The 27,567-nt window shown below is 48.9% G+C and overlaps 2 protein-coding genes across 2 annotated transcripts in view; one reads left to right on the top strand and one right to left on the bottom strand.

Moving 5' to 3' along the window:
* Positions 1–14,830, bottom strand: part of LOC135057006 (oocyte zinc finger protein XlCOF8.4-like) — a 74,112-nt gene extending 59,282 nt beyond the window's left edge. Inside the window, exons 1-3 of the mRNA XM_063962863.1 lie at positions 14,609–14,830; positions 10,253–10,379; positions 9,502–9,769 (exon numbers count right to left, since the gene is read on the bottom strand). Of these exons, the coding sequence (XP_063818933.1) occupies positions 9,502–9,769; positions 10,253–10,379; positions 14,609–14,802 (589 nt within the window). The 5' untranslated portion in view covers positions 14,803–14,830. The remainder of the gene's footprint in view (positions 1–9,501; positions 9,770–10,252; positions 10,380–14,608) is intronic.
* Positions 1–27,567, top strand: part of LOC135057009 (oocyte zinc finger protein XlCOF8.4-like) — a 279,935-nt gene that overhangs the window by 240,128 nt on the left and 12,240 nt on the right. Inside the window, exons 4-6 of the mRNA XM_063962867.1 lie at positions 18,409–18,487; positions 18,606–18,703; positions 18,825–19,080. Coding sequence (XP_063818937.1) covers positions 18,409–18,487; positions 18,606–18,703; positions 18,825–19,080 — 433 coding nt within the window. The remainder of the gene's footprint in view (positions 1–18,408; positions 18,488–18,605; positions 18,704–18,824; positions 19,081–27,567) is intronic.

Genomic DNA, 27,567 nt, shown 5'->3' with positions numbered 1-27,567 from the left:
GGACAGGACAGGGCTGAGGGGTACTATATATACTGCACACAGGTACCCGGGTACAGGCATCAGCAACGTGACATCAGCATGCAGGACAGGGCTGAGGGGTACTATATATACTGCACACAGGTACCCGGGTACAGGCTTCAGCAACGTGACATCAGCATGCAGGACAGGACAGGGCTGAGGGGTACTATATATACTGCACACAAGTACCCGGGTACAGGCTTCAGTAACGTGATATCAGCGTGCAGGACAGGACAGGGCTGAGGGGTACTATATTTACTGCACACAGGTACCCGGGTACAGGCATCAGCAACGTGACATCAGCGTGCAGGACAGGACAGGGCTGAGGGATACTATATTTACTGCACACAGGTACCCGGGTACAGGCATCAGTAACGTGACATCAGCGTGCAGGACAGGGCTGAGGGTTACTATATATACTGCACACAGGTACCCGGGTACAGGCATCAGTAACGTGACATCAGCGTGCAGGACAGGACAGGGCTGAGGGGTACTATATATACTGCACACAGGTACCCGGGTACAGGCATCAGCAACGTGACATCAGCGTGCAGGACAGGACAGGGCTGAGGGGTACTATATATACTGCACACAGGTACCCGGGTACAGGCATCAGCAACGTGACATCAGCGTGCAGGACAGGACAGGGCTGAGGGGTACTATATTTACTGCACACAGGTACAGGCATCAGTAACGTGACATCAGCGTGCAGGACAGGGCTGAGGGTTACTATATATACTGCACACAGGTACCCGGGTACAGGCATCAGTAACGTGACATCAGCGTGCAGGACAGGACAGGGCTGAGGGGTACTATATATACTGCACACAGGTACCCGGGTACAGGCATCAGCAACGTGACATCAGCATGCAGGACAGGACAGGGCTGAGGGGTACTATATATACTGCACACAGGTACCCGGGTACAGGCATCAGCAACGTGACATCAGCGTGCAGGACAGGACAGGGCTGAGGGGTACTATATTTACTGCACACAGGTACCCGGGTACAGGCATCAGTAACGTGACATCAGCGTGCAGGACAGGGCTGAGGGTTACTATATATACTGCACACAGGTACCCGGGTACAGGCATCAGTAACGTGACATCAGCGTGCAGGACAGGACAGGGCTGAGGGGTACTATATATACTGCACACAGGTACCCGGGTACAGGCATCAGCAACGTGACATCAGCATGCAGGACAGGACAGGGCTGAGGGGTACTATATATACTGCACACAAGTACCCGGGTACAGGCATCAGCAACGTGACATCAGCATGCAGGACAGGACAGGGCTGAGGGGTACTATATATACTGCACACAAGTACCCGGGTACAGGCATCAGTAATGTGACATCAGCGTGCAGGACAGGGCTGAGGGTTACTATATATACTGCACACAGGTACCCGGGTACAGGCATCAGTAACGTGACATCAGCGTGCAGGACAGGACAGGGCTGAGGGGTACTATATATACTGCACACAGGTACCCGGGTACAGGCATCAGTAACGTGACATCAGCGTGCAGGACAGGACAGGGCTGAGGGGTACTATATATACTGCACACAGGTACCCGGGTACAGGCATCAGCAACGTGACATCAGCGTGCAGGACAGGACAGGGCTGAGGGGTACTATATATACTGCACACAGGTACCCGGGTACAGGCATCAGCAACGTGACATCAGTGTGCAGGACAGGACAGGGCTGAGGGGTACTATATTTACTGCACACAGGTACCCGGGTACAGGAATCAGTAACGTGACATCAGTGTGCAGGACAGGACAGGGCTGAGGGGTACTATATATACTGCACACAGGTACCCGGGTACAGGCATCAGTAACGTGACATCAGCGTGCAGGACAGGACAGGGCTGAGGGATACTATATATACTGCACACAAGTACCCGGGTACAGGCATCAGCAACGTGACATCAGCATGCAGGACAGGACAGGGCTGAGGGGTACTATATATACTGCACACAAGTACCCGGGTACAGGCATCAGTAACGTGACATCAGCGTGCAGGACAGGGCTGAGGGGTACTATATATACTGCACACAGGTACCCGGGTACAGGCATCAGCAACGTGACATCAGTGTGCAGGACAGGACAGGGCTGAGGGGTACTATATTTACTGCACACAGGTACCCGGGTACAGGAATCAGTAACGTGACATCAGTGTGCAGGACAGGACAGGGCTGAGGGGTACTATATATACTGCACACAGGTACCCGGGTACAGGCATCAGTAACGTGACATCAGCGTGCAGGACAGGACAGGGCTGAGGGGTACTATATATACTGCACACAGGTACCCGGGTACAGGCATCAGCAACGTGACATCAGCGTGCAGGACAGGACAGGGCTGAGGGGTACTATATATACTGCACACAGGTACCCGGGTACAGGCATCAGCAACGTGACATCAGCGTGCAGGACAGGACAGGGCTGAGGGGTACTATATATGCTGCACACAGGTACCCGGGTACAGGCATCAGTAACGTGACATCAGTGTGCAGGACAGGACAGGGCTGAGGGGTACTATATATACTGCACACAGGTACCCGGGTACAGGCCTCAGCAACGTGATATCAGCGTGCAGGACAGGGCTGAGGGGTACTATATATACTACACACAGGTACCCGGGTACAGGCATCAGCAACGTGATATCAGCGTGCAGGACAGGGCTGAGGGGTACTATATATACTGCACAGAGGTACCCGGGTACAGGCATCAGCAACGTGACATCAGCATGTGAATAACGGACCTTAGTACATAGGTAAGAAAATCCTCAGCAGTATAGGGGTCAATAAGAAGGGTCCAAGCCAGGGGTGGCCAACCAGTCAGTGACAGAGTCAAAAAACCTTGTTAGGTACGTCAAAGAGCCGACATCAAGCAGATGGTGCGCATGCAAAAATGGAATGTGGCCTTGTGCCTACTAGACCACACCCCTGGTATAAAATATATTGAAAATGCCAGAACGACATAAAATACATTTTTAAAGCCAGATCCATTGAAAAAGCCACTTTCACAAAAAATAATTGAAAAAGCCAGATTCACATAATAAACTTCAGCTCCCCCATGTGTCACTCCAGCCAACACCCTCCTGTCATTGCAGCAGCTCCCCCATGTGTCACTCCTGCTAACAACCTCCTATGTCACTCCAGCCAACTCCCCCGTGGCACTCCAGCCAGCTCTCCCATGTGTCACTACTGCCAAGACCCTGCTGTGTCACTCCAGCCAGCTCCCTCATGTGTCATTACTGCCAAGACCCTGCTGTGTCACTCCAGCCAGCTCCCCCATGTGTCACTCCAGCCAAAACCCTCCAGTCACTCCAGCCAACACCCTCCAGTCACTCCAGCCAGCACTTCCATGTATTACTCCTGCTAGGACCCTCCTATGTCACTTCAGTCAGCTCCCCCGTGTCACTCCAGCCAGCTCTCCCACGTGTCACTACTGCCAAAACCCTGCTGTGTCACTCCAGCCAGCTCCCCCATATGTCACTCCAGCCAGCTCCCCTGTATCACTCCTGCTAGCTCTCCCACGTGTCACTCTAGCCAGCTCTTCCATGTGTCAATCCTACTTAGTGATGAGCGGGTTCGGTTCGTCTATGTTCAGGGGGCTGCAAATATCTGTGCTCAGTGTGCTGCAAATATCTACGTTCTCTGCCTGAAAAACGCTCCATATCTGTGCTCAGTGTGCTGCAAATATCTGTGCTCACACTGCTTTATTGCGGGGACTGGGGACCAGCAGTATTATATAGGAGGAGTACAGTGCAGAGTTTTGCTGACCAGTGACCACCAGTATTATACGTTCTCTGCCTTAAAAACGCTCCATATCTGTGCTGCATTGTTATATATATAGTAGGAGTACAGTGCATAATTTTGCTGACCACCAGTATATAATATACAGCAGTATGGTACAGTAGGCCATTGCTCTACCTACCTCTGTGTCGTCAAGTATACTATCCATCCATACCTGTGGTGCATTTCAGTTTTGCACAGCTTGCTGACCACCAGTATATAATATATAGCAGTATGGTACAGTAGGCCACTGCTCTACCTACCTCTGTGTCGTCAAGTATACTATCCATCCATACCTGTGGTGCATTTCAGTTTTGCACAGTTTGCCATCATGTGTAACACTGCAGTGCAACTTCTAGATGGGCCAGGTGTTTGTGTCGGCCACTTGTGTCGCTTAGCTTAGCCATCCAGCGACCTTGGTGCACCTCCTTTTTTCTTTGCATCATGTGCTGTTTGGGGACTATTTTTTGGAAGTGCCATCCTGTCTGTCACTGCAGTGCCACTCCTAGATGGGCCAGGTGTTTGTGTCGGCCACTTGGGTCGCTTAGCTTAGTCATCCAGTGACCTCGTGCAAATATTAGGACTAAAAACAATATTGTGAGGTGTTCAGAATAGACTGAAAATGAGTGGAAATTATGGTTATTGAGGTTAATAATACTATGGGATCAAAATGACCCCCAAATTCTATGATTTAAGCTGTTTTTGAGGGTTTTTTGTACAAAAAAAAAACAAAAACGAATCCGACCAAAAATTTACAGGGAGGTTTTGCCAAAACGCGTCCGAATCCAAAACACGGCCGCGGAACCGAATCCAAAACCAAAACCCAAAAAATTTCCGGTGCACATCACTACTCCTACTAGCACCCTCCTATGTCACTCCAGCCAGCTCCCCCATGTGTCATTCCTGCTACCACCCTCCTATTTCACTCCAGCCAGCTCTCCCATGTGTCACTCCTGCTACCACCCTCCTATGTCACTCCAGCCAGCTCTCCCATGTGTCACTCCTGCTACCACCCTCCTATATCACTCCAGCCAGCTCCCCCATGTGTCACTCCTGCTACCACCCTCCTATATCACTCCAGCCATATCTCCCATGTGTCACTCCTGCTACCAGCCTCCTATGTCACTCCAGCCAGCTCCCCCATGTGTCACTCCTGCTATCACCCTCTTATATCACTCCAGCCATATCTCCCATGTGTCACTCCTGCTACCACCCTCCTATGTCACTCCAGCCATATCTCCCATGTGTCACTCCTGCTACCACCCTCTTATATCACTCCAGCCAGCTCCCCCATGTGTCACTCCTGCTACCACCCTCCTATGTCACTCCAGCCAGGTCTCCCATGTGTCACTCCAGCCAGGACCCTCCTGTGTCTCTCCAGCCAGCTCTGCCATGTGTCACTCCTGCTACCACCCTCTTATATCACTCCAGCCATATCTCCCATGTGTCACTCCTGCTACCACCCTCCTATGTCACTCCAGCCATATCTCCCATGTGTCACTCCTGCTACCAGCCTCCTATGTCACTCCAGCCATATCTCCCATGTGTCACTCCTGCTACCACCCTCCTATGTCACTCCAGCCAGCTCCCCCATGTGTCACTCCTGCTACCAGCCTCCTATGTCACTCCAGCCAGCTCCCCCATGTGTCACTCCTGCTACCACCCTCCTATGTCACTCCAGCCATATCTCCCATGTGTCACTCCTGCTACCACCCTCTTATATCACTCCAGCCAGCTCTCCCATGTGTCACTCCTGCTACCACCCTCCTATGTCACTCCAGCCATATCTCCCATGTGTCACTCCTGCTACCACCCTCTTATATCACTCCAGCCAGCTCCCCCATGTGTCACTCCTGCTACCACCCTCCTATGTCACTCCAGCCATATCTCCCATGTGTCACTCCTGCTACCACCCTCTTATATCACTCCAGCCAGCTCCCCCATGTGTCACTCCTGCTACCACCCTCCTATGTCACTCCAGCCAGGTCTCCCATATGTCACTCCTGCTACCACCACCCCCATGTGTCACTCCTGCTACCAGCCTCCTATGTCACTCCAGCCAGCTCTCCCATGTGTCACTCCAGCCAGGACCCTCCTGTGTCTCTCCAGCCAGCTCTGCCATGTGTCACTCTAGTCCACCCTCATGTATCACTACAGCTCCCCCATCATCTCATGCCATTGCAGCAGTCCCTAATGTTTCCTCTGTTTGCTTGTGGGCGTCTCACCTCTAGTATCTGACTCCTTCAGTTGTCAGTCCCTGTAGTGCTGCTGCGTGTCTGGCTGGAGTGCAGCGGTTTCTGTATCTGTTGTGGTCACATGATTTAGAGTGTTGGGAGCCACATTTGAATAAAGAAAGATTCACATGCGGCTCCTGAGCCACAGGTTGGCCACCATACAGACTTGTCCCCCAGCACATGTGATCTCACCATACTGACGTGTTCCCCAGCACATGTGATCTCACCATACTGACGTGTTCCCCAGCACGTGATCTCAACATACAGACTTGTCCCCAGCACGTGATCTCACCATACAGACTTGTCCCCTAGCACATGTGATCTCACCATACTGACGTGTTCCCCAGCACATGTGATCTCACCATACTGACGTGTTCCCCAGCACGTGATCTCAACATACAGACTTGTCCCCTAGCACATGTGATCTCACCATACTGACGTGTTCCCCAGCACATGTGATCTCACCATACAGACGTGTTCCCCCAGCACATGTGATCTCAACATACAGACTTGTCCCCCAGCACATGTGATCTCACCATACAGACTTGTCCCCAGCACATGTGATCTCACCATACAGACGTGTTCCCCCAGCACATGTGATCTCACCATACAGACTTGTCCCCCAGCACATGTGATCTCACCATACAGACTTGTCCCCCAGCACATGTGATCTCACCATACAGACGTGTCCCCCAGCACATGTGATCTCACCATATTGACGTGTTCCCCAGCACGTGATCTCACCATACAGACGTGTTCCCCAGCATGTGATCTCACCATACAGACTTGTCCCCCAGCACATGTGATCTCACCATATTGACGTGTTCCCCAGCACGTGATCTCACCATACAGACTTGTCCCCCAGCACATGTGATCTCACCATACAGACTTGTCCCCAGCACATGTGATCTCACCATACAGACTTGTCCCCTAGCACATGTGATCTCACCATACTGACATGTTCCCCAGCACGTGATCTCACCATACAGACGTGTTCCCCAGCACGTGATCTCACCATACAGACTTGTCCCCTAGCACATGTGATCTCACCATACTGACGTGTTCCCCAGCACATGTGATCTCACCATACAGACGTGTTCCCCCAGCACATGTGATCTCAACATACAGACTTGTCCCCCAGCACATGTGATCTCACCATACAGACTTGTCCCCAGCACATGTGATCTCACCATACAGACGTGTTCCCCCAGCACATGTGATCTCACCATACAGACTTGTCCCCCAGCACATGTGATCTCACCATACAGACTTGTCCCCCAGCACATGTGATCTCACCATACAGACTTGTCCCCCAGCACATGTGATCTCACCATACAGACGTGTCCCCCAGCACATGTGATCTCACCATATTGACGTGTTCCCCAGCACGTGATCTCACCATACAGACGTGTTCCCCAGCATGTGATCTCACCATACAGACTTGTCCCCCAGCACATGTGATCTCACCATATTGACGTGTTCCCCAGCACGTGATCTCACCATACAGACTTGTCCCCCAGCACATGTGATCTCACCATACAGACTTGTCCCCAGCACATGTGATCTCACCATACAGACTTGTCCCCTAGCACATGTGATCTCACCATACTGACATGTTCCCCAGCACGTGATCTCACCATACAGACGTGTTCCCCAGCACGTGATCTCACCATACAGACGTGTTCCCCAGCACGTGATCTCACCATACTGCAGAAATGTCTCCTGTGCTCATTATTTAAGGCACAAAGGAAGCAACTATATAAGCCAGGCCGTAGCCGCACTCACCTGTGTCACCATCTATATACTGTACAGTGGGGGTGATTCAGGTCCCGAGGAACCTGAGGCGCACAGGGCAGAGTACCGAACATCGATGTTTGGTCATTTACACATGCGCTGGGACATACTGTACATGTGCAGTACAGGTCTGCGTATCACCAACACTGCGGGGGAGGGAAGAGGTCAGGATCCTACAGGGGACAGAGCTTTCTTTGCCTCTTGGTAGGACTTGCGGAGGCTGGCTTGTACAATCACATGGGTCATGCAGCCGGCCGATGGTACCAGGGAAGATCCGATACTGTGTCCTAGGATGCAGCTGGGACCAGTAAAGCAGCAGGAGCATTACATTCTATGTAGGTGATAGCAACTCCAACCACTCCTGACTCACCCCCAGTCTCTGCTGTTTAGCTTCATGGGTGCAGACATTTTGAATTACATCGTATGATCCACTCTGATAAACCAGGCTCCAGCAAATCCAGTGACGTGATTCAGTCAGCTGGTCGCATATTGCCAGAACCTCTTTGTACTGGGAATGGTCTCCTGGCTCAGCTCCTGACTGCAGTATGTCTAGCCTGCATTGCAGAGTGCCTCAGTTCCCACTTCCCTATTCTCCCAGAAGAGTAGGCTGCTCTACCACATCCTACCAGCTTCCTATGTGATTCAGGTAGGACTGGAGGATTACGGGAATCACAGTGATGTATATAGGGGTCGGGGCTTAAGATACACCAAAGAGAGAGTGGGGAGGAGACTGGTCAGATCTCTGGGCTGGTAACACACAGTGACATGATGTGAGGGGGAGAGCAGGAGTATAATAGGGGCTGATGTCTCCCGATGTATGAGATACACCAGAGAGTGTGGGGAGGAGACCGGTCAGATCTCTGGGCTGGTAACACACAGTGACATGATGTGAGGGGGAGAGCAGGAGTATAATAGGGGCTGATGGCTCCTGATGTATGAGATACACCAGAGAGTGTGGGGAGGAGACTGGTCAGATCTCTGGGCTGGTAACACACAGTGACATGATGTGAGGGTGGAGAGCAGGAGTATAATAGGGGCTGATGTCTCCCGATGTATGATACACCAGAGAGTGCGGGGAGGAGACTGGTCAGATCTCTGGGCTGGTAACACACAGTGACATGATGAGAGGAGAGCAGGAGTATAATAGGGGCTGATGGTTCCTGATGTATGAGATACACCAGAGAGTGTGGGGAGGAGACTGGTCAGATCTCTGGGCTGGTAACACACAGTAACATGATGTGAGGGGGAGAGCAGGAGTATAATATTGGCTGATGGCTCCTGATGTATGAGATACACCAGAGAGTGCGGGGAGGAGACTGGTCAGATCTCTGGGCTGGTGACACACAGTGACATGATGTGAGGGGGAGAGCAGGAGTATAATAGGGGCTGATGATTCCTGATGTATGAGATACACCAGAGAGTGTGGGGAGGAGACTGGTCAGATCTCTGGGCTGGTAACACACAGTAACATGATGTGAGGGGGAGAGCAGGAGTATAATATTGGCTGATGGCTTCTGACTCCTCCGCTAGGTAGATACGTTTCCCTCATTAGTTTGTACTGACAGAGAAGGGTGAAGGATAAGAGACTGCTGTAGTTTCTGAGCAAGAAGAATATACGACGCCCAAATTCTGTAACAAGTGCTTATTACTCACCTGTGCTGATATCTGTAGGGATTTCCTCCTCCTTACACTGCTGATCACTGTACAATGTCCCATTCCCAGCAGTCCCCTCTCCAGTCAGCAGCTGAATGATCTTGTTGGTGAGATCCCGGACCTTCAGGTCATTGTGCCGCTCATGTATCAGTGAGTGAGGTGGAGGCACTGTGACGAGGCTTTGGGTCCTGCTCAGTCCTCCTGACACACAGAGATGGCTGATGGATGTTTCACACTCAATGGATGTCTTCTTCACTACTGTGTAACCCTGTGGATTGTAAAGTACACTATCATTGTATACATTTCACAATCCCCTCACCTCCCCAGTCATGTCCCTGCATTATTACTATAGATATGTGATGTCACTGTGACATTGCCAGATTCACTCACCTACCCAGTCATGTCCCTATATTATTACTACAGTTATAAGTGATGTCACTGTGACACTCCCAGATCCCCTCACCTCTCCAGTCATGTCCCTGTATTATTACTACAGATATAAGTGATGCCACTGTGGTGCGCCCAGACCTCCTCACCTCCCCAGTCATATCCCTTTGTTATTATAGTTATAAGTGATGTCACTGTGACGCTCCCAGATCCCCTCACCTCCCCAGTCATGTCCTGTATTATTGCTAAAGATATAAGTCATGTCACTGTGACGCTCCCAGACCCTCTCACCTCCCCAGTCATGTCCCTGTATTATTACTATAAATATAAGTGATGATAATGTGACGCTCCCAGATCCCCTCACCTCCCCAGTCAGCAGGTAGATTATTTCCAGTGTGAGATTTATTATCCTATCAGTCTGGTCATTCTTGTCATTTTCCATTCTGAGTGCTCCTTGTAATAACACCTCTCGCTCCTCACAGCTGGATTGTCTAGGAATAAAAATAATACACATCACATAGAACACAAGTAACAGTCATATATGTAACACCGAGTGACCATTAAGTCTTCCATCCCCCCTAAGCCGTAGAGCCCTGGTAAGTGTCTATTACAGGTTCCTATTGTCACAAAGCGAGTACCTAAACCGTCTCACCCCACCCAGCGCTGCTGATTCACTGGCTTGCACATAGCTGACCAATCACGTCAGGATTTTCCTGTAGCTGCAATCCAGAACAGCAAGGGTGTCACCATCTTGCCTAAGGTCAGCTGAGCGCTCCCAGCCATCCACAGCATCCCTATGCTGCACATGACTCACACATCCAATCCACAGCTAGAGCTCCCAACCTAAACTGCTCATTGTCACCTGTACGTTGTCAGTAGAATAAGTCTCCTAGGACTCCTGGTCCCCTGTGACAGAAGCAGATCCCGGCTAATGAGCTCTGACCTCTCCATTCATTTACCCGAGTGCTCTCATTCCTGTGGGCTCAGCCTGCATCAGTACTCATCATTCTGCTGCTAGAGTTACCACCTGCTCCTGCTGTAATCAGTGCTTCCATCAACACCAGTGTGCTGTCTGCCTCCTCCAGCACGCAGCATCCTAACCCTGCACCATCAGGGTACTGAGCAGCTACTGACCATCCTCGTTATTCAGCTGCTACCCAGATACACATGTAATAGTGTGATCACAGACTGATCCATCCAGTACTCATCATTCTGCTGCTAGAGTTACCACCTGCTCCTGCTGTAATCAGCGCTTCCATCAACACCAGTGTGCTGTCTGCCTCCTCCAGCACACAGCCTCCTAACCCTGAGTACTGAGCCGCTACTGACCGTCCTCGTTATTCAGCTGCTACCCAGATACACATGTAATAGTGTGATCACAGACTGATCCATCCAGTACACACTGTAGCACTCATTGCACTGTTTACTCTCTCTCCTACTGTACATTCCAAATTGGCCTAACTTAATGAGGAGAAGGACCATTCAACCTCCTTGTTGTGTTTCTAGTAATAGCCAGTCCTGCCCTGCGGCCCCAGCTCGGGGTAAATGACAAACTTAGAACCAGCCTCATTAGAATGCTCAGCATCATACATAGCGGCACTGTATAATGTTACACCAATGCTCCTCTCCTGTCCTCACAACTTGAGTATATATATATATATATATATATATATATATCATCTTTGTATTATTCTAATTATTATTAAAATCATAACTCCCCACCAAATCATATATGCAGTTCAGTTTTCTAGAAAAAGGGTGTGTGGCCTCACTACAAGGGGCGAGGTCTTGCAGGAAAATACTATCCTATACCCCCCTGCCTCCATCATCCCTCCCCTCCATCTATCCCACCCTGTCCTCCTTCCGTCCCACTTCAGACAAGGAAGTCTACTCCCTCATCTTATCTTCATCCCCATCAACCCCCTCTCCTCCCGTCTTCTCCGCTCCCTCTCCCCCACTGCCTGCTCCCACCTTGCTCACCTCTTTAACCTATAGCTCTGTACCGGCATCTCTCCCTCACCAATCAAACATGCTCTGGTCTCACCTATTCTCAAAAAAAACTAACCTCGACCCTTCATCACTCACTAGCTACAGCCCCATCTCTCTTCTCCCATTCATCTCCAAACTACTTGAACAGAACAGCTGGTCTACAGCCATCTCACAAGCTACCTCTCTGACAACTCCATCCTTGATCCACTACAATCTGGCTTCGCCCACTCCACTCCACTGAGACTGCCCTGGTGAAAGTCACCAATGACCTGCTTTTGGCCAAATCCAGGGGACACTTCTCTGCTCATCCGTCTGGACCTCTCTGTTGCCTTTGACACCGTCGATCATACTCTCCTCCTCTGCACACTCCAAAACGTTGGCCTCTCTAGCACTATCCTTGTTTGTTTACCCCTTACCTGACTAACCGCTCCTTCTCTGTGTCTGCCTCCATCACCACCTCACACCCTTGCATCTTTCGTGTTGGTGTCCCTCAGGGTTCTGTCCTAGGCCCCTGTCTGTTCTCCCTGTAAGCCTCTTCCCTGGGTGCGCTCATTAACTCCTTTGGCCTTTAATACCACCTCTATGCTGATGACACACAACTCTACCTCTCCTCTCCTGATCTGTCCCCCTCTGTCCTTTCTCCGGTGTCCAACTGCCTCTCCACCATCTCCTCCTGGATGTCTGAGCGCTCTCTGAAGCTCAACATGGACAAAACTGAACTCATTATCTTTCCCCCAGCCAGAGGTACATCCCCTACTAATATCTCTATCACTGTTGACAACACCATAATCTTTCCCGTTCTCCAACTCCGTTACTTGGGCATCACTCGTGATTCTTCCCTCTCATTTGCACCCCACATCCAAGCTCTGGCACAATCCTGTCGGTTCCAGCTACGCAACATTGCTCGCATCAGGCCATTACTCTCCCAGAATGCAACTGAACTTATCATCCACTCACTGGTCATCTCACGACTCGACTACTGCAATGTTCTCACTCGCCTCACTTGCTCACCTCAACTCCGCAGCTAGGCTTATCTGCCACTCCCTTTCGACAAAATCTACACTGGCTCCCATTCCCCTACAGAATCCTCTTCAAACTCCTCACCCTCACATACAAGGCCTTCTCTAATTCCACTGCCTCCTACATCTCCAACCTCATCTCCCTTCACACTCCCTCCCGCCCTATGGTAGGCCAATGACTGTCGCCTCTCCTCTGCCCTGGTCACTGCTTTCCATGCTCGAGTTCACGACTTTGCCCGTGCTGCACCCCTTCAGTGGAACGCACTCCTCCGCTCCATTAGACTCTCCCCGACCTTGCAAAGCTTCAAACGAGCACTGAAAACCCACCTAATCATCAAAGCGTACCCTTCCAAAGCATAACCTAGTCCTTTGGCTGCTCCTCCATCCCCCTGCCTCATGCCTTGAACATCTCTGCTTTGCTTACATACTGTCATCAGGCTACCTCCTGCCTGCTTGCATCTCATGTCATCTGTCTGTCGCCCCTCCCCATTAGATTGTTAGCTCTTCAGAGCAGGGCCCTCTTTCCTCTTCTTGTCAAAGCCCTCTTCTCGACACATTTCACTCGCAGCTCTCTCCTACTCAGCGACCATCTTTACCCGCTTTTTCTCCTGCTGGTAAAGACTCATCTCTATCTATGGCCGCCAGCCCCAAGTAGCACGGTGATTACTCCCTCGCTACTTACATCTAAGCTGTATTAGGTTTTGAGAATTGTGGTGCTCTTTGCTACCCGTACTCTATTTTTCTTATTTATTTACTGTAATGCTAAGTTTTGTCTCCCTGTACTATCCTTTGTACGGCGCTGCGAAACACTTGTGGCGCATTATAAATAAAATGTTATATTATTATTAATATTATTACCACAGTTTTGCAACCTGCACACCTAGACATTGGCTACCACAGGGAAAAAAAATCCTGATTCATACCCCTTAAACTATGTTTCATTTTTCATACTTATAGTAATGCCCCTTACACATTATGCCACACACCGTAATGCCCCTTACATTATACCACTCACCATAATGCCCATTACACAATATGCCACTCACCATAATGCCCATTACACAATATGCCACACATTGTAATGCCCCTTAAACATAATGCCCCCAGTATAATGCCAGATACACACAATGCCTCCAGTATAATGCCATATACACATAATGCCTCCAGTATAATGCCATATACACATAATGCCTCCAGTATAATGCCATATACACATAATTCCTCCAGTACGCCATATACACATAATGTTCCCCAGTATAATGCCAGATACACATAATGTCCCTAGTAATGCCAGATACACATAATATCCCCTAGTAGTGCCAGATACACATAATAAGTAATAATAAGTGTAATAAGTGACAGAGCGCAGTGTTTCCGGATAAGTGACTTTCTGTGTATAATACACACTAGATACTGAGACTGTCATTCCCCATTATTACACAGAGTATAAATGTCACCATCACTCTCCTCCCTATACACATACATATTACACACATAGCACCCATTCATACATACATATATACTCACAGAGGGGTGTGCTGCCCTATATCCTCACCCCTGCTACACAGCCCATAATGCTGCACCACATGCTGCTCCAGCTGCACTATAACAAGGCACCAAAGGCTGCTCCCCCTGTAGTGCAGCAGCCTGACCCCAGAGCAGCTCAGCCTATAGAATAATAATAATAATAATAATAATAATAATATCATTACCTGCTGCCAGACACAGCAATGGCTGCTCTCTGCTCCTGCTGCCTCGTGGGAATGATAGAAGGAAGGCGGAGCTCAGACCAGGGGAAGATGGCCGCCGCTCCTGACGTCACAACACGGCCAGGAAACCTATTGATGCTGCATCTGCCAGACTGGTCTACAAGATAATGGTCGCCGGCCTCCTGCACTGAGGACATGTGTGGTATAAGTCAATACAGAGGGCGGTGCTGTGGGAGGGGTGTAGGAGGGGAGGGGCCAGTCACCAGAAAGCAGCCTGTGCCAATCATACACTACTTCCGTCCTGTGCGTTTTACCGCAGTTCCGGCCTGTGTGTTCCACCTTACTTCCGGTAACTGCGTTCCACACACAGGAAGTGAGTTTCCATCGACTGCTGCAGCCTCCTAGTGTTCGTCGTGATCAGGTAATACCGTCTTACTATACAGGAGGAGCAGCCTGTGTATTATACAGGGGAGCAGCCTGTGATGTCCTGTAATTATTATTATACTGGGGGAGCAGCCTGTGATCTCATGTAATTATTATTATACAGGGGGAGCAGCCTGTGGTGACCTGTTAATATTATTCAGGGGGAGTAGCCTGTGGTGTCCTGTTATTAATATTAGACAGGGGGAGCAGCCTGTGGTGTCTTATTATTATTATACAGGGGGAGCAGCATGTTATGTCCTGTTATTGTTATTATACAGGGGGAGCAGCCTGTGGTGTCCTGTTATTAATATTAGACAGGGGGAGCAGCCTGTGGTGTCTTATTATTATTATACAGGGGTAGCAGCATGTTATGTCCTGTTATTGTTATTATACAGGGGGAGCAGCCTGTGGTGTCCTGCTAGTATTATTATACAGGTGGAGCAGCCTGTGGTGTCCTGCTAGTATTATTATACAGGGGGAGCGGACTGTGGTGTCCTGTTACTATAGCAGCAGAGTAATAATAACAGTAATGAGTGGTCACCCTTCGCTGTACACACAGATTTCCTACTTTAGTTCCCCTCTCCCCACATCTATACCCCATCTGCTCTCCTGTGTACTCTCCCCTGGTTATGAATCAAAAGGTCGACCTGGAAAAGGCCAACACGGTGAAAAAGGTTGTCATTAATTTTTAAAATGTGTTTGGTGTCATTTTCTCCGTAACATCACCAGGAACCCCAATTATTGCACCGCGTCCCCTTGTATGACTCGCTGCACTCCCCAGGTTACTATTCCCAATCATAGTCCCCGTGGATCGTAAAGTATGAAAAAGATAAAAATAAACTATGAAAATGTCAAGTCAACCTTTTCCTGTGTCAACCTTTTTTCCCATGTTGATCATGTCCATGTCATCGAGAGTGGTGGACCTATTGACTGTCACCCTACCATCCGGATCCCCTCTCCCCTCACCTCCCCCCTATCTGTGTGACCTGGGTACAGTCACAAATCCTCTCAGGTTCTGGTATAAATTTGATACAAAATCCCAACATCCCTAATTCATGTGTCTGTAACTGATTCCTGTGCAGCAACTGGCACCAAGTACGTGTCTGGGAGGAATAAGACCCCGGCCATGGGAGGAGCATTGGGGTAACATTATACAGTACAGCATTATGGAGCTGGGGCACAGGAACCTCTGAGAGTCGCTGGCCTAGGGATCTATAGCTGGAGGGAAAGGGGAGACTTACTGGGCATGCAGTGTCATGTATCTGTGTTACATGTGTTTTCTGTGATGTGTGTTGTATGTATTATATTTACTCCTAGACACTCCAGCTGTGAGGACCCAGAGACTTTATTACATGTCACATGTTCTGTATTCTCATCCATCACTAAGCATGGACACGGCCAGGAGTCACAGGACTGAGGTGATAATAAATATCACCCTGGAGATCATCTACCTGTTGACTGGAGAGGTGAGGGGATCTTAGAGCATCACAGTGACATCACTTGTATCTATAGTAATAATACAGGGACATGACTGGGGAGGTGAGGTGATCTGGGAGCCTCACAGTGACATCATTTATACCTATAGTAATAATACAGGGACATGACTGGGGAGGTGAGGTGATCTGGGAGCCTCACAGTGACATCATTTATACCTATAGTAATAATACAGGGACATCTCTGGGGAGGTGAGGGGATCTGGGAGTGTCACAGTGACGTCACTTATATCTATTATAATAATACATGGACATGACTGGGACAGTGGGGAGATCTTGGAGTTTATGTATTCATAGTTGGTGTCTTCCCCAATACACAGGATTACACAGTAGTGAGGAAGACATCTGGTGAGTATGAGACACCCAGCAGCCGTCTCCGCATGTCAGGAGGACTGAGCAGGACCCAGAGCCCCATCACGGTGCCTCAACCTCACTCACTGATACATGAGAGCCACAATGACCAGAAAATCCTGGAACTCACCAACAAGATCATTCAGCTGCTGACTGGAGAGGTGACTGCTGGGAATGGGGCATTATACAGTAACACCAGGGGACGTGTCTGGGTGATGACTGGAGAGGTGACTGCTGGGAATGGGACATTATACAGTAACACCAGGGGACGTGTCTGGGTGATGACTGGAGAGGTGACTGCTGGGAATGGAACATTATACAGTAACACCAGGGGACGTGTCTGGGTGATGACTGGAGAGGTGACTGCTAGGAATGGGACATTATACAGTAACACCAGGGGACGCGTCTGGGTGATGACTGGAGAGGTGACTGCTGGGAATGGGGTATTATACAGTAACACCAGGGGACATGTCCGGGTGATGACTGGAGAGGTGACTGCTGGGAATGGGACATTATACAGTAACACCAGGGGACGTGTCTGGGTGATGACTGGAGAGGTGACTGCTGGGAATGGGACATTATACAGTAACACCAGGGGACGTGTCTGGGTGATGACTGGAGAGGTGACTGCTGGGAATGGGACATTATACAGTAACACCAGGGGACGTGTCTGGGTGATGACTGGAGAGGTGACTGCTAGGAATGGGACATTATACAGTAACACCAGGGGACGCGTCTGGGTGATGACTGGAGAGGTGACTGCTGGGAATGGGGCATTATACAGTAACACCAGGGGACGTGTCCGGGTGATGACTGGAGAGGAGACTGCTGGGAATGGTACATTATACAGTAACACCAGGGGACGCGTCTGGGTGATGACTGGAGAGGTGACTGCTGGGAATGGGGCATTATACAGTAACACCAGGGGACGTGTCCGGGTGATGACTGGAGAGGAGACTGCTGGGAATGGTACATTATACAGTAACACCAGGGGACGTGTCCGGGTGATGACTGGAGAGGAGACTGCTGGGAATGGTACATTATACAGTAACACCAGGAGACGTGTCCGGGTGATGACTGGAGAGGTGACTGCTGGGAATGGGACATTATACAGTGACATCAGGGGACGTGTCTGGATGATGACTGGAGAGGTGACTGCTGGGAATGGGACATTATACAGTAACACCAGGGGACGTGTCTGGGTGATGACTGGAGAGGTGACTGCTGGGAATGGGACATTATACAGTAACACCAGGGGACGTGTCTGGATGATGACTGGAGAGGTGACTGCTGGGAATGGGACATTATAGAGTAACACCAGGGGATGTGTCTGGATGATGACTGGAGAGGTGACTGCTGGAAATGGGACATTATACAGTAACACAGGGGATATGTCTGGGTGATGACTGGAGAGGTGACTGCTGGGAATGGGACATTATACAGTAACACCAGGGGACGTGTCTGGGTGATAACTGTATTACTGTGTGTCAGGTTTATGTAAGGTGTCAGGATGTCACTGTCTATGTCTCCATGCAGGAGGGGGAGTATATAGAGAAACACAGGGGTCTGTACAAGGACGTGATGATGGAGAATCACCGGCCCCTCACATCACTGGGTAAGAGGAGACTGTCATGTATTGTACAGGGGAGAGCAGGTATGGTGGACCCTATATACACACATCACCTGATAATCACATATATACACTGTACTTAGTCACTGTGTGTCTCTTACAGAAGGACCCAGTAACAGAGATACCCCAGAGAGATGTCCCCGTCCTCTGTATTCCCAGGACTGTACAGAGGAGAATCACAGGATCCCACAGGAGGATCAGGTAGGTGGGAGGAATACGTACAATTTACATGCACCCTCTATAAGGTGTTGTGGTATTATACTGTTTCACCTAAATTTAATCTGACTGTATGCAAATGTCATTATAGTGTTTTGTTTTTTAGTTAGAACACCTGTTTGATATTAAAACAGAAGATATAGAGGGAGAAGAAGAGACGTATGTGACTGATATGAAGGCTGAAGATATAGAGGGAGAAGAAGAGACGTATGTGACTGATATGAAGGCAGAAGATATAGAGGGAGAAGAAGAGACGTATGTGACTGATATGAAGGCAGAAGATATAGAGGGAGAAGAAGAGACGTATGTGAGGGGTGATCAGCTGTGTAAGGAGGAGGAAATCCCTACAGATATCAGCACAGGTGAGTAATAAACACTTACTACAGAAAAGAGTCACATATTCTCCTTCCTCAGTCATTACAGCAATCTCTTATCCTACACCCTCCTCTGTCCGTACAAACTAATGAGGGAAGTATATTTCTGCTGCGGGGTACACTGGGCTCCACAAGGAATGGACAATGGGGTGTAGAGAAGGATCTTGATCCGAGGCACCAACAGGCTTAAGTCTTTGACTGTTCCCAGAATGCATAGCGCCGCCTCCTATATCGCCCCTCCTCCCTGCAGAGGATCTCAGTTTTGTAGTTGGTGCTGCAGTAGCAGGCACTTAACAGAGGGGCTGCTCCAGGCAGCCCTAAGAAGAGCTTTTTTTCTGAGGAAAAAAGTGAAGACTTCAAGGGCAGCAGCAGTGTTACATGTCAGTGGACATTCACTGCTGCAGCTCCAGCTCTCCCCAGCGGCGCTGTACACTCCCGTGTCCTGGTTGTCGGGTAATTACAGCAGGAGGCTCCGGTTTTCTTCTTGTCAGGCACACACGACGGGGGCTCTCTGGGATTGCGTGGCCGCGCTACGGGAGGTGGTAAGTGGGACCCGGTCTTTATCGCGATCCGGCGCGGTCAGTGGGAGGCGGGCCACGCGCGCTGGCGGTGGACACTGTGACAGTACAGGCGATCCCACTAGATCACCAGGGCATGGGACAGGTCAGGGGCTTGGTGCGTCAGGTGTTATCCTATATAGGATTTTCACAAGATATACTCTAATACGTATTTTTCTCTGTGATTTAGTCACCATATCTCTCCTGTATCTCTGCTTGTGCTGACTACACTGCGCAGGGGTTTGGGTAAGAGGTATTGTGCTGCTGACAAATTTTACTGTGTTACCTGATACTGCAAGTTATATCATGTCTGCTTCTGAGGGTAACGGTTCTGGGGCTGAACACACTGCCGGTGTTGCTGAAGCCGCAGATACCTATGAGGAGAATATAGCAGCTTTGGGCTCTGGTTCTGGGGGCTCCTTGACCCCCAGTGGGACGGTGGCAACGGAGGCACATACTGCCCCCCCGTGGGCATCTTTTTCCACGCTTCTGCATACGCTAGTTCATAAACTAACACCCCCTATGGGACCCCCAATGCCGGTGCAACCGTTTGTGGTCCCTGCGGCTAACCCGCCGTGGGCAGACGATTTATCTGCTCAAATAAAGAAGTTGAACCAGTCCCTGACTACTAAAAAGTCTGACCGTCGCTCGCCTACGTCCAAGGGGTCCTCTAAGCGAGCGCTCGTCTCCTCACAATCCACTGCTGTCACTGACACCTCGTCGGATGAAGACGGCACTTACACTGACCCCACAGGTTCTGACTCCGATACGGCTGATGGGGAGGGTGGTTCACATGTGGAAGTTCCTGATCTTTTGGAGGCTATTAAGTTAATTTTACAGATTACGGATGATCCCAAACCATCCGTTCCTAAGAAACCAGATAGGTTCAAGCGTCAGAACGTGATTAAACAAGTTTTACCTCACTCTGACCACCTAGTGGATATACGTCAGGAACCCTGGGAAAACCGGGTACGAAGTTTGTGCCTCAAAAGAAGATGCTGACTCGCTATCCCCTCGCGCCGGAGCTGTCTAAAAATTGGGAAACGCCTCCTCCAGTGGACTCACATGTGGCTAGGATGATGGTTTCCTCAGCTCTACCGGTCACCACCGTAACGTCTCTAAAAGAGCCTACGGATAAACGTGTGGAGGGTTGTCTGAAAGCGATTTACATCCTCACGGGTGCTGCACAAAGGCCCACTATTGCAGCTACTTGGGCTGCAGAGGCCATTGAAGCATGGGCCTTGGAGTTAGATGCTGAAATCTCCTCTGACCATGCTAGACAATGCTTGTCTTATATTGTCACAGCTTCTCGTTATATTAAAGAGGCGGCTTCTGATGCCAGTATCCTGGCAGCCAAGGCCTCTACTATGTCAGTCCTGGCTCGCCGGATATTGTGGTCTGTGGATCTGGACTCTAGAAAAACCCTGGAGGTACTCCCTTTTAAGGGAGATATTCTGTTTGGGGAGGATTTAAATAAGATTGTGGCTGACTTGGCTACTGCCAAAACTGCCTGTCTGCCAACTACTGCTCCTTCTGTGTCGAAGGCTAAAGGTACTTCCTTTCGCCCCTTTCGTCCTTCAGGTATAGCAAAAGGTCAGGCGTACAACCAGCAGGCCTGCACTTCCAAACCTGGTAAGCCTAAGCCCAAAAGAGCATGGGCGGCCCGTCAGCCAGCTTCCAAGACATAAGCCTGCCTCATGACGGGGCGGGCCTCCCTCTGGGGGATCCCAGGGTGGGGGGCTGGCTTCTAGGGTATACCCAGGAATGGTTGAAGACCACTTCAGTTGCCTGGGTATGGGAAGTCGTCTCTCTTGGTTACGCCATAGCCTTCAAAAATCGACCCCCTCATTGATTTTGCCAAACAGATGTCCCGTTGGACAAGGTAAAGGCAAACACTCTACATTCGGTGGTAAAGACCCTCCTGGATACAGTAGTCGTAGTACAGATGCCTCTTGCGCAGAGGGGCCGGGGGTACTATTCTCCGCTGTTTCTAGTCCCGAAACCGAATGGGTCCTCCCGGCCCATTCTCAACCTCAAGACATTGAACAGGTTTGTGAAGGTTTCCAAGTTCCGTATGGAAACTCTTCACTCTATAGTTCTGGCCTTGAAACCTGGGTACTTTATGGTCTCCCTGGATATACAGGATGCTTACCTGCATATTCCTATAGCAGTGCCTCATCAGCAATACCTGAGATTTGCGATTGGCAACTGCCATTACCAGTTTCGGGCGTTACCTTTTGGTTTAACAACGGCTCCGCGAGTCTTTACAAAAGTCATGGCGGTGATGACGGTGGTACTCCGCTGTCAAGGGGTCAGGATACTGCCGTATTTGGACGACTTGTTAATCTTGGCAAATTCCCCAGAACTTCTCCTGCGTCACCTAGATGTGACAGTACGGTTTCTGCATGCCCACGGGTGGCTCATCAACTGGAAGAAGTCATCTCTGATCCCTGCCCAGAGCATGGTGCATCTGGGAGCACTATTGGACACTCACAACCAGCGATTGTTCCTGTCTCAGGAGAAAGTCCTGAAACTTCAGGACAGGATTCGTTGCTTCCTATCTCGTTCGCAAGTGTCGATACATTCGGCGATGCAGGTGCTGGGCCTCATGGTGTCAGCATTCGACATGGTGGAGTACGCTGAATATCACTCTCTCCCTCTCCAGAGGCTGTTTTTAGCCAAATGGGACGGCCTGCCTCACCGGATCAGGTCTCAAATGATCTCATTGACTCCGGAGGTCCATCTGTCACTGCTCTGGTGGCTCCGGGACCAACAACTGTGCAGAGGCCGTCCGTTTTGGATATCTGACTGGGTCCTGTTGACGACAGATGCCAGTCTAAGATGTTGGGGCGGTGGACCAAGGAGGAGTCCCTCCTATCGATCAATATTCTGGAGTTGCGGGCGGTCTGCAGTGCCTTGAACCTAGCCCAGCATTTAATTCAGAACCGCCCTGATCAAGTACAGTCGGACAACGCCACCACAATGGCTTATATAAATTATCAAGGTGGCACTCGAAGCCGCCTAGCAATGAAGGAAGTCTCACGGATTCTACAGTGGGCAGAACGCCATCTACCGGCCATATCGGCAATATTCATTCCGTGAGTCCTGAATTGGGAAGCAGACTTTCTCAGTCGTCAGGACGTGCATGCCGGCGAGTGGGGCCTCCATCCAGAAGTGTTTCAACTCCTAGTGGAAAGGTGGGGCCTTCCAGACATGGATCTGATGGTGTCTCGACACAATCACAAGGTTTTGGTCTTCGGAGCAAGGACAAGGGATCCTCAAGCAGCATTCATGGATGCGCTGGCGGTACCGTGGAGGTTTCGGCTGCCGTACGTGTTCCCTCTGGTGTCACTTTTGCCCAGGGTAATTAGGATGTTCAAGCAAGAAAAAGGAATTCTGCTTCTCATAGCTCCAGCGTGGCCCAGACGGCACTGGTTCTCAGACCTGCAAGGCCTATCGTCAGAGCGTCCAATTCTACTTCCCAAACGCCCAGACCTCCTAGTCTACCAGGACCTAGCCTGGCTGTCTTTGACGGCGTGGTTCTTGAAGCTAAAGGGTTTTCTGAGGCGGTCATTCAAACTATGTTGCGGGCCCGGAAACCGGCTTCTGCTCGGATTTATTATAGGGTCTGGCATTCTTACTTTGTTGCGCATCTAACGATTATGACGCTTCGAAGTTTAGTATAACCAAGTTGTTGGCTTTTCTTCAGCAGGGCCTGGACTTAGGCCTGCGTCTGGCTTTCCTCAAGGTTCAAATATCTGCCTTGTCGGTGTGGTTTCAGAGAAAAATTGTGACCTTACCTGATGTGCATACCTTTACTCAGGGTGTGTTGCGTATCCGACCTCTCTATGTCCCACCTGTGGCTCCTTGGGACTTGTCGGTGGTTTTAGAGGCGTTACAAGAGTCTCCGTTTGAACCTCTTGGTTCAGCTGACCTTAAGAGGCTTTCCCTTAAGGTGGTGTTTCTGCTGGCTGTTGCTTCAGCTAGAAAAGTGTTGGATTTGGGTGCCTTGTCCTGTAGTTTCCCCATATCTGATATTTCACCGTGGTGGTTCTTCGGACGTGTCCTGGCTATCTACCTAAGGTGTTTTCTTCGTTCCACCTTAACCAGGAGATTGTAGTTCCGGCACTTGTTTCTCCTGATCGGTCTCCCAAAGAGCGGCCTTTGGATGTGGTACGGGCTCTCCGTATCTATGTGAAGAGAACTGCTCCTATTAGGAAATCTGATTCTCTTTTTGTTCTGTTTGGGTTTCACAAACGGGGCTGGCCTGCTCACAAGCAAACTCTGGCCAGATGGATTAGAATGGTGATTGCGCATGCTTATGTGAAGGCTGGTCTCTCTGCTCCTGATCACATTAAGGCCCATTCTACTCAGTCTGTTGGACCTTCTTGGGCGGCCCAACGTGGTGCGACCCTTGAACAATTGTGCAAAGCGGCTACGTGGTCCTCTGTGAACACGTTCATAAGGTTCTATGCCTTCGATACTGCCGTTTCCTAGGATGCTTCCTTTGGACGCCGGGTTCTTGTGCCCGCTACAGTGCGTCCCCTCCCATAAGGAACTGCTTTAGGACATCCCCATTGTCCATTCCTTGTGGAGCCCAGTGTACCCCGCAGCAGAAAACGAGTTTTATGGTAAGAACTTACCTTTGTTAAAACTCTTTCTGCGAGGTACACTGGGCTCCACAAGGCGCCCACCCTGACGCACTTAGCTTCTTTGGGTTGGTATGGCATTAGCCGCTGACACGTCTCCTGTCGTGAAAATGCGGTGTTGTGGCTACTAACCGATGTTGTCTCTTTTCCTGCTACTGCATTGGACTGGTTAACTAAAAACTGAGATCCTGTGCAGGGAAGCGGGGTGATATAGGAGGCAGCGCTATGAATTGAGGGAACAGTCAAAGCTTTGAGCCTGTTGGTGCCTCGGATCAAGATCCTTCTCTACACCCCTTTGTCCATTCCTTGTGGAGCCCAGTGTACCTCGCAGAAAGAGTTTTAACAAAGGTAAGTTCTTACTATAAAACTCGTTTTTCCCAGTGGAGTAGTCAGGAGCCATTAGCCCCTATTATACTCCTGCTCTCCCCTTCACATCATGTCACTGTGTGTTACCAGCAGCCATGCTATGTACTATAATGTATTATATATATAGTAACATAGTAATTGAGGTTGAAAAGAGGTAATTTCCCATCGTGTTCAACCTGTATTAAGTTGTGATTAATCTACATACCCGCTGAATAATGTTTTATGACTAGTTAGCTACTATAACTCATATAACCACTGGATTAACCATGTTGATATTTTAAATATTATAACCTTGGATATCATTTTCATTCAGAAATGTATCCATTCCTTTTTTAAATCCATTTACAGAGTCCGCCATTACCACCATCCCTGGCAGGGAATTTCACATCCTAATTGCCCTAACAGTGAAGAACCCTTTCCTCCCTCGCGTTCAGAACTTTCTCTCCTCCAGCCGCAGCGAGTGCCCATGTGTCCTAAACTGTGTTCTATTAATAAATAATACCTCTGATAACTCTTTGTGATGTCCCTTTACATATTTGAAGATATTAATAATGTCTGCTTTTAAATGCCTCTTTTCTAGTGTATACATATTCAACCTATTAAGCCTTTCCTCATAATCCAGTCCCTCTAGGCCTTTAATCAATTTAGTAGCTCACCTTTGAACCCTTTCGAGTTCACCGATATCTTTTTTTATACAATGGTGCCCAAAACTGAACACACTTTTCCAGGTGCGGACGTACCAATGCTTTATACAGCGGCAGGATTACATCTGAGTCCCTTGACTCAATTCCCCATTTTATGCACGCTAGCACCTTACTTGCCTTCTTTACTGCGTTTTGACATTGTGTATGGTTATTAAGCCTATTATCAATAAGTACCCCCAAATCTGTTTTACCTAGTCGTTCCCCATTTAATATGTAGGCTGCAAGTTTGTTTTTAGTCCCGAAATGCATAACCTTGCATTTGTCTGTATTGAACCTCATTTTCCATTTAGACTCACAGTTCAAGTTTAGATAGATCATTGTGCAAGGACTCCACATCCAATTCCGAGTTAATTACCTTAGACAGTTTAGTATCATCAGCAAAGATTGACACTGTACTTTCCAGGCCTATTTCTGGGTCATTGATAAATATGTTGAACAGTAGTGGACTGAATACGGACCCTTGTTGGTATTCTGCTGACTACTGGGGACCAGGTTGAGGACTTTCCGTTGACCACTACTCGCTGTAACCTGCTATCCAACCAGCTGCTTATCCATGTGCAAATAGTTTTTCCTAGGCCAAGCTCCTTTAATTTGATCATCAGTCTCCTGTGAGGAACTGTATCGAAGGCTTTTGCAAAATCTAGGAAGACCACGTCCACTGCTTTTCCCTGATCAAGATTATTGCTCACTTCCTCATAGAAGCTAATTAAGTTAGTCTGACATGACCTTTCCCTCACAAACCCATGCTGGTTCTTGCTAATAATCCTAGTGGACTTTAGATACTCCTGTATGACGTCCCTTAGAATTGCTTCCTATATTTTCCCCACTATAGACGTCAAACTAAATGGTCTGTAGTTTCCCGGAAGATTTTTGGATCCCTTTTTTAAATAATGGCACTACCTCAGCTATACGCCAATCCTTCGGTACCATGCCTGATCTAATTGAACTATTGAAAATCAAGTACAGGAGTCGTTCTAGTTGTGAACTAAGTTCCATAAGAACCCTTGGGTGAAGTCCATCAGGACCAGGTGATTTATTAACCTTAATTTTGCTTAGTCTCTCTCTGATTACTTCACTTAAACAAGTTTCTAACATGGATCTTTACTGTCACAATTGTTATGCTCTACTCCCACCATCAGTTCTTCTCTGGTAAATACTGATGAAAAAAAAAATGTTCAGTATTTCCGCTTTTATTTCGTCATCATTTATCAATTCTCCAAAATCATCTTTTAATGGACCTATATTCTCCTATTTTAACCTTTTACCGTTTATGTATTTAAAAAAATTTTTAGGATTGGTATTACTCTTTATAGCCATTTGCTTTTCATTTTCCATTTTAGCTGCTCTTATTGCTTTTTTGCATTTTTTATTACATTTCTTATTACATTCCTTGTATTACTTAATAATCTATCGTTTGAAAAAGGAATAGATCAGTACACTTCTCCCAGTCCAATATTTCTGTACCCTGATGTAGTCCACAGGGTTCCATGAAGTCCAATGTAGGCTTTATAGCCTCAATCTCACACACTCCACTTCTTTGGGTGGCTGCTCAGTTCCTCAAATTGCTATTAGGTAGATAGCCAAAAAATCTGTGAACAAGAGGGAGAGGAAGAAGCGCCTATGGTGTAGTAATTCTTTTCAGGGTGCCCACACCCACCAATAATAAACTGCGTACCAGATTGTGACTTGAATTACAGCATATCAATCCACTGCTTCATATACTGATATCCGGAGCTGATCATAGCAGCAAATTTGCTGCTACGATCAGACTGATTGCTAGTGTGGCTTCTGACCTTTACTGTATTTCTGTCAGTTTTGCGGGTTTTATATATCCTCAATGCTGGTGCAAGGCAGAGAGGGATCGGATTGTATATCACTTTAGCGAGCTTACAGTGAATGTGGTCACAAATTGTGTAGTTAACACCATACAGGTGTGGGATTACCATGTCTAAGAGGCAAGGGTGAGGAGGATACACTCTCCACAGCAGCACCAACATTGATATCATATTTGTCATGAAAAGCAGGGTTAACCTCTCAAGATCTGGTACAAAATGGATTGTGTTATAGCTTCCACCAAAACCTCCATAATAATCCAAGGCAGGCACACGTTCTGTCAGAACCTCCATGGGCTTCTTTTACACAAACATTATCCAATATTGCTAAGCAGATAATACCAGCTCCCATACCAGGGATAGGTTA

This window comes from Pseudophryne corroboree, chromosome 3, assembly GCF_028390025.1.
Source record: "Pseudophryne corroboree isolate aPseCor3 chromosome 3, aPseCor3.hap2, whole genome shotgun sequence".
NCBI classification, from domain to species: domain Eukaryota; kingdom Metazoa; phylum Chordata; class Amphibia; order Anura; family Myobatrachidae; genus Pseudophryne; species Pseudophryne corroboree.
This window is presented reverse-complemented; position numbering and strand designations above follow the sequence as displayed.